The sequence below is a fragment of the Narcine bancroftii genome, chromosome 6, assembly GCF_036971445.1.
Source record: "Narcine bancroftii isolate sNarBan1 chromosome 6, sNarBan1.hap1, whole genome shotgun sequence".
NCBI classification, from domain to species: domain Eukaryota; kingdom Metazoa; phylum Chordata; class Chondrichthyes; order Torpediniformes; family Narcinidae; genus Narcine; species Narcine bancroftii.
In genome coordinates, this window is record NC_091474.1 from 62095959 (window position 1) to 62108253 (window position 12295).

Below are 12295 nucleotides of genomic sequence, written 5' to 3' on the forward strand. Positions count from 1 at the left end.
ATTATCTAGACTGTGCTTACAGCGATTGGCTGAGAGCTAAGCCACGCCTACTGTTTGGGCCTTAAAGGGTTGTGTCCCTAGCCAGGTCGGATCATTCCGGACTGGTCGGCCACCTGTGAAGAGCTCCTGTCTTTTGCTAATAAAAGCCTTGGTTTGGATCAACAAGTCTTTGATTCTTTCGACGAGCTCTACAACTGGGTACAACTTTGAATACTCACGTCAATGGAGCATCCCAGCATGCAGTTCCGGTTCAGTGCCTTTTTAATGAGGGTGAACAAGTTGGGGGGTGCTTCGTTCAAATTAAACACCTCTCCCATCCCACCAGTGAAGTCTTCCATGGCCTCCAAGGTGTTGCCTCCTTTCAATGACTCATAGCTTCCATAGAGCCTGCCGAGGTATAGAGTATTTACACAAATGGAGCACTTGAGGTGAGCCCCCTCTCCCCTGCCCACACCACCATGTCCTTTCACCTTCTGCTTCCTCTGCACTCCTTCCTTGTCCCTATCTGCTGATACTGGGATCTTCCTTCATTTGCTCTCCCTGCCCCCTGCCAGAGGTACATCACCCAGAGCATCTTCCTGCACCTCAGTCTCCCAGATGGATGGAAGTCCCAAGCCTTGTATCATTGAATTAAGACATCCTTGCCTCTATACTCAAAACCCCTTGCAATATGGCCAATGTGCCATTTGTCTCTCTGATTGCTGCACCTATAACAGCAGAAATCAGATAACGGCAGGAAAGAAAGGATCCTTGAATCTGGTGAAGCGTGATCACATACTCGTGAATTTCCTCCATGACCAAAGGGGTGAAGGGTGTGCGGCTGGGATGCCATCAGTCTTTTATTCCATTGGCTGCTTTTACAAGGCAGCGGGAATAACAGACCATCCACCACCTCAAACACTGCCCCTTCCTCGCCACCATGCCGCAGTTGCAGTGCGTCCTGATTGTTAACCGAGAGCACCAATTCTCGAAGTCTGCTCTGACAGCTTTCCCGAGCCTGCAACCTCCACCCTCCAGCAGCAGGTGTACAGGTTCCCCTGCAACCCACACACCGCCTTGTCTGGAAGTACATTGCTTTTACTGAGGGGAAATCCTGGAATTCCCTCCCCAAAATGTGGCAAGAAGCCAGCTCACCAACCCCTTGCCAAGGGCAGTTAAGAATGGGGAATTCATGCTGCCCTTGTCATTGATGGTCACTTCTACATGGACAGATTTGTGAAGAATTTGGCGCTGACACTTACTTGGCGTAAGCTTTCTCCAGTAAGGCACTCCAAAATTCATCGTTACTGGCAGAATGTAGAAACACTAGGCGGTTCCTGAAGGTTGGCAAACGATCATCGATCACAACATCCACCCACTCGTTGTACTGCCAGAACTGGAGAAGAGCACAAGAAATTTACTGGCAGCAAAGACTGCATTCTTAACCCATTAATGGATGCCCAGGACCATGCTTAATGAGCATCACTGATTGGACAGGACTATGCATTAAAGCTCAAGTTACGTGGGAAAGCAGGAAACTCTGGGACTGGTTCTTCTCAGTGCAGTGAAGGTTGATAAGACATTTAATGGTGGTGTTCAGAATTAAAGAGATGACTACTGATGAAGTGGTTTCTATTGAAAGGATCTCAGACCAATGCAGACAAAGAAAATGTCTAGAATCTGTTATCCCTCCTGCCCTGTCATCCACCTCTCCCCAACCTTCCTTCACCAACTCTTTCATCTTCCTTTATTACTTTTTCTGCTCCTTACTCTCCATTTCCCTCCACCCTCCCTCTCCTCCACCTTCCTTCATCTTCCCTTTAACACCTCCCTCCATCATCCATTCCCCTCCATCACTCCCCCATCACTCCCTCCCATCCTTCACCCTCCCTGCCCTCTATTCCTTCCCTGCCTCCATCTTCCCCTCCATCACTCCCTCCCCTTCTTCAACTCCTCCCCCTCTCCTCCATCTTCCCCTCCATCACCCCTCCACTCCATCTTCCCCATCACCCAATCCCCTCCATCACTCCCTCCACTCCTTCACCCTCCCTCCCCTCCTTCATCTCTTCCCTGCTTCCATCTTCCCCTCCATCACCCCCTTCCCTCCTTCATCCCCTCCCCTCCTTGACCCTCCATGCCCTTCTTCATCCCCCCCTTCCTTCGCCACACCGTTTATCCTTCATGGTTTTTTCACCCCATCCTACCTTCCTCCTTCATCTCTTTCACAACCGCCTCTGCTGAAACCTTCCTTCCTGACACTGTCCTTGAGAACTTGTTGCCTTTGCCTGGATCCATCTCCATGGTACATGAAGTGTATTTCATAATGACCAGATTTCCTTCAACCCCTTTATGTTCTTACTGTTCCTTCCACCTGACCTTTATCCTCTTTTCCTCACCTTTCGCTCTTCTGTCTGCCATTTGGCCTCCCTACATTTTCTGCTGCTCTTTCCTCATCTCGCCCTTAGGACCATAGAACATGACAGCACAGAAACAGTCACCTGTGCCAAACCATTTTTTTTGCCTAGTCCCATTGACCTGCATTGACATAGCCCTCCATACCTCTCCTATCCACGTACCTGTCCAAATTCTTCTTAATGTTAAAATTGAGCCTGCATTCACCACCTCAGGTGGCAGTTTCTGTGTGAAGAAGTTCCCCCTCGTGTTCCCCCTAAACTTTATCCCTTTCACTCTTAACCCATGTCCTCTGGTTTGTATCTCACCTACCCTCAGTGTTTATACCCCTCATAATTTTAAATACGTCTATCAAATCTCCCTTCTATGCTCCAGGGAATAAAGTCCTAACATGTGTAACCTTTCCCTGTAACTCAGTTCCTGAAGTCCGGGCAACATCCTTGTAAATCTTCTCTGCACTCTTTCCATCTTATTGATATCTTTTCTGTAGTTAGGTGACCAAAACTTGCACACAATACTCTAAGTATGGCCTCACCAATGTTTTATTCAACTTTTACATAACATCCCAACTCCTGCACCAAATACTTTAATTTATGAAGACCTATATGCCAAAAGCTCTCTTTACAATCGCCACTTTCAGGGAATTATGTATCTGCATTCCCAGATCCCTCTGTTCTACCGCACTCCTCAGTGCCCTACCATTTACCATGCATGTCGTTTCTTGGTTTGTCATTTTAAATTGCAACACCTCACATTTATCTGCATTAAATTCCATCTGCCATTTTTCAGCCCCTTTTTTCAAGGTGGTCCAGATTTCTCTGCAAGATTTGTAAAACATCCTTGCTGTCCGCAACACCTCCAATCTTCGTATCATCTACAGACTTGCATGGAGTCCCCCCTCTCCTCTTCCTTTCCTTCTCCTCTCTGGCTGATCTGCCTTATGCATGCATTGCAAAGGACCCAAAATGCGTTGATTTTTGACCAGTTGTTCAGGAAACGTACCCGAAAGTGAAAGATCCCTGCGTAATTTCGGTCGAAGGTCTGATCAGGTGGGACAACCTGGTATAGCATCTTTTCGTTCAGGGTCAGTGAGGCGACAGCGGCAAGGAACCAACAGTCTCCTGGAGGAAGGGAAACGAGGTGGTAACAAACACTTGCAGTACAAAATCATGAGAGGAATAGATTGGGTGAACGAACAGAGTCCTTTGCTCAGAACAGGGGAATCAGTAACCTGTGGACACAGGTTGAAGTTAAGGAGGTGGTGAGGAAATATGGGGCAGTGAAGAAATAGGGGGGAGTGAAGAAATAGGGGCAGTAAAGATATAGGGGGCAGTGGGGAAATAGGGGATGGTGAAGAAATAGGGGGAGGTGAGGAAATAGGGGGCTCTGAAGAAATGGGGGCAGTGGGGAAATAGAGGGTGGTAAGGAATTAGGGGGCAGTGAAGAAATAGGGGGCAGTGAGGAAATAGGGGATGGTGAAGAAATAGGGGGAGGTGAGGAAACAGGGGGCACTGAAGAAATAGGGGGCGGTGAAGAAATAAGTGGTGGAGAGAAAATAGGGGGCGGTGAAGTAATAGGGGCAATGAAGAAATAGGGGCGATGAAGAAATAGGGAGCGATGAGGAAACAGGGGCAGTGAAGAAATAGAGGGTGGAGAGGAAATAGAGGGCGTAAATAAATAGGGGCAGTGAGGCAATAGGGGCGGTGAGGCAATAGGGGGCAGTGAGGAAATACGGGCGGTGAGGAAATACGGGCAGTGAGGAAATTGGGCTGGTGAGAAAATAGGGGGCGGTGAGGAAATAGGGGGCGGTGAGGAAATAGGGGGCGGTGAGGAAATAGGGGGCGGTGAGGAAATAGGGGGCGGTGAGGAAATAGGGGGCGGTGAGGAAATAGGGGGCGGTGAGGAAATAGGGGGCGGTGAGGAAATAGGGGGCGGTGAGGAAATAGGGGGCGGTGAGGAAATAGGGGGCGGTGAGGAAATAGGGGGCGGTGAGGAAATAGGGGGCGGTGAGGAAATAGGGGTGGTGAAGAAATAGGGGGCGGTGAGGGAAAAGTAGGCAGTCACCACAGCGCTACCACTAATCCCCTCCCCCCCACTCCACGGTGCCACCACTAACCCCTCCTCCCCCAACATTGTATGGGGTGGAGGTGCTCGGGATGTGATGTGTAGGCCAAGGGAATGGCAGCCTGAGAAATGTTGGGAACCTCTGGTTTTGAAGGATATGGGCCAAGCACAGGCACTGTGGGTGGGTCATTTTGGTCAGCATTAGCAGGCTGGACTGAAGAGCCTGTTTCCTCACCCCATGACTTGATAGCTCAGGAAAAGAAATTCTCCTGGGAACACAGGAACACTGAACCCATTCCATTCCCACCCCCCACCCACCCCCCCATAACATGGGGCATGGTGGACATCTCAGACCAGCATTCATTCTGGCTGCCTGGGACAACGTAGCTGCTGATAACTGGTGTTTCCTGCCCACATCCACCATAGAATCAAGAGACACGCTTGCTCTGTCCACAGAGCATCCTCTGGTACAGAAGAAAAACAACTTTGGGCAAACAATGAGCTGCTGGAGGGACTCGGTGGGTCAGCAGTATCCGTGGGGATTCTTTATCAAGAGTAAAACAGAAAGGGGTGACATTAAGAGCGTGAAAAGGAAAGGTTAAGGATTTGAGGAGGAGTCGAGAGGTGATAAGGTATTGGACAGAAGGTGGGAGAGGTGGAGAGACCGGTAGAGATGGAGCCAGCGAGTGGATGGTGCCGATCATCTTTCTGGCCCACGTCAAATAAACAGACATGTAGGAATTCAGTGCAATTTCTTTCCCTCAATTTCCAACCCCAAAACTCAATTGTAACACAAAGCAAAACTGCTAATCTAAAAATCAATCTGATTTGATACATTTCGTATCAAATCGGTATTAAATAAAGTTTCAGACTCACTGGAAATGGGACTATACTTGTTGGGATTCAGATGAATGAGAGGAATCTCATGCTGCTAACCCGAGACCCGAGCTTGTTCTGTGGGAGGGGTCATGGCATTGCTGCCTTTATTTGGGGAAATCAAGGGGGAGGAGCCACGGATACAGTCAGCAAGGGCCAGAGCCAGCCATACATGTTGTAGCACGACTGAAGGCGCTCAGAGACAAGTGAGGAGTACAGACACGCTTTTAATAGCTTACAACCAAAGGCCAGTAGTCACAATAGTCCTCGGGTGAATCTGAGGCAAGGTGGGAGAACCAGGGTTTATATTGGAGTAGGTGGGGGTGGAGCCCTGGGAGGAGCCAGCCATCTGAACTGTACATAGACAGTGAATTCCAGTTCACTACACATGTACGAACAGAAATACAGTGGTTCCACCACACCACGGTTGGTGAAACTAGGTCTAGGAGATCTGGGGGAGTAGATTTCAGATGGAGATGAAGAGGAAGTGCTTTTCCCAGAGAAAAGTGAATCCAAGTGTTTTAAATTTAGAGATTCCACACAACAGCAGGACCTTCCGTCCACGAACCTGACCACCTAAATACTCCCTTGTGATCAATTAAAGTGACTAACCCTGTAACCTTTAGAATGTGGTGGGGGGGGGAACTGGAGTACCCAGTGGAAACTCGTGGCCACGGGGAGAACGTACAAACACCTGGCGGATCTGTGGAATTCTCTGCCTAAAGAAGCAGAATTATCTCGTTAAATATATTTAATACTTCGATAGATGTTTGCATAGTTGGGGAATTAAGGGTTATGAGGAAAAGGCAGATAAGTGGAGATGAGTCCACAGCCAATCAGCTATGATCTTATTGAATGGTGGAGCAGGCTTGATGGGCCAGATGTTCGATTCATGCCCCTATTTCTTACATAATTATATTAAGGTTTCTATGGGAAGGTTTCAATGCTGTTATTTTGGAGAGGTTAAAGTGACTAATGACAATAATGTCCATCAGCTCAAGATACCATTTTTTTGTAAGGGAAACCAATGGAACTCATTCCGCAAATTCACTTACCCAAATCTCCCTGGCAGATATCTGTCCTTGTCGCACCACCAACAATAAACTTAGGGTTGCTTGAAATCTCCTGTAATCAAATCAATCCATTTTTAAATGTATGGAAGCATTTATAAAAGAGATCTCCAACAAGACTTAGGGCGGTACGGTTGGCGCAGTGGTTAGCGCAACGCCTTTACAGCACCAGCAATTGCGACTGAAGTTCGAATCCCACACTGTCTGTAAGGAGTTTGTACTTTCTCCCCGTGTCTGTGTGGGTTTTCCCCGGAGAATCCGGTTTCCTCCCATCATTCAAAACGTAGGTTAATTGGGCTGAAATGGCCTGTTACCATGCTATATGTCTAAAAAAAGAGTCACTTTCCTGCTTTTTCCGAGTGGACCTGCAAATCCTTATTTTTCAATTTTCTTTCCCGTTCTCTCTGCAAGTTACTGACAAATCTGATTCTGCGTCGCAACAAGCTGATGTTTGAACAAGACCACCTCCTCACTGCTTCCACTGTTACAACAGAACACAGAAACCACTGAACACAACTCAAGCCATCACCGAGAGCAAACTGCCCTCGGTTGGTGCCATCAGTACCACCTCTGCCTTGGGAAAGCCACCAACATTCTAAAGGACCCATTCCACCCCTGTGACACTCTCTTCTCCCCCACTTCTGTCAGGCAGCAGAAACATGAGCATGAAAACACAAACCTTCAGATTCGAGGACCATTTCTTTTCTTTGTTATATCTCTTGAATGGACCTCTCACTGGCAAAAGATGTTACCCTGTACTATTTAACTGGTTTTCTCTCTTTACCCTGCACCATGTCTTTGTAACACTATTTCCTGCATTATTTAACTTACTGTAAAATCCCCACACTGAATTTTTTGTTTTATTATTCACTACCTCCTGTACTTAAAAATGGGTTGACTTGTCTAGACAGCACTCAGTACAAAGCTTTCCACTGTACCTTAGTATGTGTGACAATAGACAATTCAATTCAACTTAAGTGACGTGTGCACACAATCCACTTCTTCTCATCCTTTAACTACTTTCTCTCCTGCTTCCCCCCTCGAATACAATGACTTAAACTACGCTCTATGTCGCCAAGTTAAACATCTGGACCACTTTCTGAGCACCAAAGTTTTTCCTGCAAGTTCAACCACATTTATCATTAACTACCTTGCGCCAGTTACTAGTAATAACATTTTCTATCTATTGATCTTAATCAGGTCTTTTTAATTAAAAAGGCATTGATTACATCAATAAAACAGCCCTGATCCGAAATTTTGACTTACCATTTCTCAGAATCAAAATCGGAATTTATTGTCATGAACAAGTCATGACGTTCATTGTTTTAAGGCAGCATCACAGGGTAAACATTCATATAAGCCACGCTACAAAAATAAATATTACAACAAAAAAATCCAAGGATGCTGCCTGAGCCCACTGTGTCATTCCAGATTCTCAATGTTTGCGCATTCATAAGATTGTATCTAAAGATCTTCTCGGTCATTGAAATCTCTTTTGCAACTTCTCCCGATATACACATACAAGTTTAACAGCACTGCACTGATTTTTAATTCTAATCCACTGGAATTGAAGCTCCTTGCTTTGGTCTGCCACTTGTATTAACTAGGGGTCGCCACCTTTATTTGTGTATGCCTTTGCTTTTCTATTCCATTGAAATATTTTCCAGAGAAAGTAGAGTCCATTGTCTTTTCATACACGTCTTTTCATCCCTCCTCCCCATCGGTGTGATCTACCGGGATTGTTGTCTGAAGAGGGCGCACAAAATTATTGTGGACCCCGATCCACCCTGCACACAGTATCTTTTAGCTGTTCCCGTTGGGGAAGAGATACAGGAGTATCAGAGCCCGCACCACCAGGCTGAGGAACAGGTTCTTCCCAAGGGCAGTCCTGTACAAAACAATTTTTTTGATCGATAAAATATTTGTCCTGAATGTGTCTTGTTTGTCTGCATGTGTGTTATGTCTGATTGTGTGCCTGCGTGTTTTGCATTGAGGACCGAAGAATGTTGTTTCGTCGGGTGGTACTTGTACAATCAGATGACAATAAACTTAACTTGACTTAACTAAAGGGCATTGCATCAGCACCCACACTGATCTTCCATGGAACTGATCAAAACTCCATGAAAAGTAGTGCCAAGGAGCACCCAGATTCATGTTAAAAACACGATGTCTGTGGTACTTGCTGGAATCTGCTGGGAAGTGAGTCAGAACAAAGCAACCTTCCCTAAACATGGGACCTCTGCAGAAATGGCTGAGAAAGGTGAGGCGGTATGTGTGGGCAACAACATTTGCTGGGGTGTCTGGACACCTCCATTAAGTTGTCCAGGTGATCAAGGGGCTAGTGGGAGAGCTGCCACTGATTGAGAGCCTGGGGGTCTATAGGTCTGTGATCAATGGGGCCAGGAATCGAGGGGACAATGGTGGGAAGATGGTCAAGGGAAAAACGATGGAAAGAGTGCTGGTCAAGGGGGCGGGTAGTTTGGTGAAACCACTATTGTATATATTTTCCATATGTAAATGTCATGACCTTTCCTGGTTGACCCTGCTCTCACTGGCTGGCTCATGACTCCTCTCCCTTTCTTCCCCATAAAGGCTGTCATACCACAAGCCTGCCCCCAGTTCGAGTCCGGGTCAATGTGAGCGACAAACACAGGGATGCTGTCCATCGCTTATAAATAAAAGCTTTCAGTTTCAACAACTTTCAGTCTTTGTGCAATTGATCATGCATCAGGTCGTGATTGAGAAGCTGGTGAATGAGTAAGGTTCTTTTGTCCCAGTTGGTGACTTCTAGGTAAAGTGATCGCATAAAGAGCATAAAAAAAGGGCTAAAATTCATTTGTACAACTTCACAACACCAACATAAATAGGTCAACATGATCAGAGCAATGTTTCTGAGTGATTTAGCACAAAGGTTTGTCTCCTGAATTTCTAGCAGAAATTTTGTTCTCTCTTGCACTTCATCCCCACTTTAAAGACCTCCAAATGGATGCCAACATTAACATACTCCTCTCGGTCTACAAGACCCTTGCATACAGAACATGCCTCCTGTAAACTAGAACCAGCCCTGTCAAGGTTCCTCTGAGCCCCTCAGAGTATTTTACCACCTGTGGCACAATATGTTGTGTTTTATATCGTATATGGATATGTTTTGGGAGATAAAGTGTGGCAGGGTTTTTAGTGCAGGTCAGATACAAACACTTCAAAGTAGATCTCATTTAAAATAATAGAGCTCTGCTCAAGCTAGACAGGCCTGGCTCCGAGGGCCTTTGCAAAAGGGCTTATAGAGACATCACTAATGGACTGATGTTTTGAAAAGCAGTCGCAGGCTCTCTGAGTGCAGTTTGCTGTTCAAAGAGGGTCATGCAGTTTTGCAAGCAGAGAGAGTAAAACAAGCTTTTCTCTGAGTGAGAGAGAAAGAGAATTCAGTTCAGCAGCAGCAGTTGGGACTGGAACAGGACAAGCTAGAAAGCTTGTGGAAAACCCCCATTTTGAAGACGAGTTGTGAGTGCCTAGTATAGCCTGGTCAAAGACCTCGTGGTCCATACAAGAGGAGAGGACAAGCTGCCTAATGTTTCACTTGAAATAAGAAAGAGGTAATCATTTGGAAACCCCTGATGGGGCAAGTTTCTTTGGCAAGACACTGACATGGATCAGTTTGTGACCAGCGAACAACATATTTTCAGCTTTTTGCAAAGGTTGCTGAGAGCTCCAGATAGCCAAAAGAAAAATGGCCTCTTATGCTCCAAAGTATATTAAAGGGAAAAGCACAAATTGCATACTCTAGTTTGACTACAGAGCAAGTGGCAAATTATGATATTGTTAAACAAACAATATTGAAAGCTTTTGAGTTGGTTGCAGAAGTCTATAGACAAAAATTTAGGAGTTTGGTGAAAACATGAAACCAATCTTATATGGATGTTGCTCTGGGAAAATCTGTATGTTCTGACCATTGGTGCACCTCAAAAGGAATAAATAATGATTTTGACAGATTAAGAGAATTTATATTAATTGAGGAAATTAAAAGGTGTGTTCCAAATGAGATTAAATTATACCTGGATGAGAGAGACCTGGGGACATGGCAGCAAACAGGTAGATTAGCGGATTATAATGCCCTGATTCACAAAAATACATTTCAGAATAGTGAACCTGTTCAGAAGGTTAATGTGGAACAGTTTAGTAAACCTGTTCAGAAGGTTAATGTGGAGCAGTTTAGTAAACTTGTTCAGAGGGTTAATGCGGAGCAGTTTAGTAAACCTGTTCAGAGGGTTAATGTGGAGCAGTTTAGTAAACCTGTTCAGAGGGTTAATGTGGAACAGTTTAGTAAACCTGTTCAGAGGGTTAATGTGGAACAGTTTAGTAAACCTGTTCAGAGGGTTAATGTGGAACAGTTTAGTAAACTTGTTCAGAAGGTTAATGTGGAACAGTTTAGTAAACCTGTTCAGAAGGTTAATGTGGAACAGTTTAGTAAACCTGTTCAGAGGGTTAATGTGGAACAGTTTAGTAAACCTGTTCAGAAGGTTAATGTGGAACAGTTTAGTAAACCTGTTCAGAAGGTTAATGTGGAACAGTTTAGTAAACCTGTTCAGAGGGTTAATGTGGAGCAGACTATTAAGTCTGAAATTAAGCCTGGTGAGAATGTTAAAAGAAAAGATGAAGGTAAGGTGAGAAAGGACAGAACTTCTGGATTTGTATATCATTTTTGTAAGAAACCTGGTCATGTTATTGCGAATTGTTTAGTGTTGAAAAAGAAACAAGGAGTTTTACCAGAAGCATGTATTCAGACAGTTGAATTTAAGGAGAGCAGATGTTTCAAACCTGGTAAGGGTGTTATGGATGTTTTCAAACTTTTGTATCATTGGGCCTGGTTTCAGTAAAGGAGGGAGAATCACAGGTTCCAGTTAAAATTCTTAGAGATACTGGGGCTGCTCAGTCACTGTTGTTGGAAAATGTTTTAACTCTTGATCAAAAGACTGACACAGGGGAGACAACTTTGATTAAAGGTGTTGGAGGTGAGGTAGAGTCAATATCTCTTCACAACATCGTGCTGAATTCAGAATTAGTTAAAGGGCCTGTTATAGTAGGAATAATTTCAAAGTTACCCATGCAGGGAGTCTCATTTTTATTAGGGAATGATTTGGCAGAGGATAAAGTTGGGTCAGTTTTGAGGTGAACAAATCAGCCTTGTAAGGATGATGTTGAGGAGAATTGTGAGATATATCCTGCATGTGCTGTAACCAGGTCTTTGGCTAAGAAAATGATGAGAGCAGAGGAAGATCCAGTTGGTAGAGACTTACCCAGTGCTTCTGAAATAGTCTTGAAAGAGCAGGTTAATTGTGAGAGTGAGGATTTCTCTTTGTCAAGAAAAGAGTTAATTCAGCAAAAGAGGACAGATACAGATCTTAGTGACTTAAGGACAAAGCAGTAAGTGAACAGGAGATTAAAGAAATGGCTTGTGGATATTACTTGAAAGGTAAATTGTTAATGAAACCTTATTATGAGGATAAGGGTAGTGGGGAACAATCTGTATCAGAGGTGTTATTTGTTGACAGGGTTGAGGAAGTTATGGATCATAAAATTATGGAATCAGAATCTTGTGAGGATAACCGTAAAGAAACCATGGTTCCTGTGTGCCTCAGCAATTTTGGAAAGATTAGGCCATCTTAAGTCACAAGAACAGATGCAGTTAAAAGAATAAATTTTGAAATATACAAATTTGTTTCCTGATGTCCCAAAAAGGACATCAGTAATTTATTATGCTGTGAATGTGGGAGAAGCAAGTCCCATAAAATAGCACCTATACAGAATAAACATTCAGAAGAGTAAAATCTTGGTTCAGGAGGTGGAATATATGTTGAAAAAAATCATTAGACCTTCGAACTCCGATTGGAGTTCTT

General features: G+C 44.7%; 1 protein-coding gene across 1 annotated transcript in view; it reads right to left on the minus strand.

Annotated features, from left to right (window-relative positions):
• Window positions 1–12295, minus strand: part of capn9 (calpain 9) — an 80082-nt gene that overhangs the window by 38406 nt on the left and 29381 nt on the right. The window contains exons 2-5 of the mRNA XM_069885047.1: window positions 6387–6456; window positions 3394–3512; window positions 1242–1375; window positions 219–387 (exon numbers count right to left, since the gene is read on the minus strand). Coding sequence (XP_069741148.1) covers window positions 219–387; window positions 1242–1375; window positions 3394–3512; window positions 6387–6456 — 492 coding nt within the window. The remainder of the gene's footprint in view (window positions 1–218; window positions 388–1241; window positions 1376–3393; window positions 3513–6386; window positions 6457–12295) is intronic.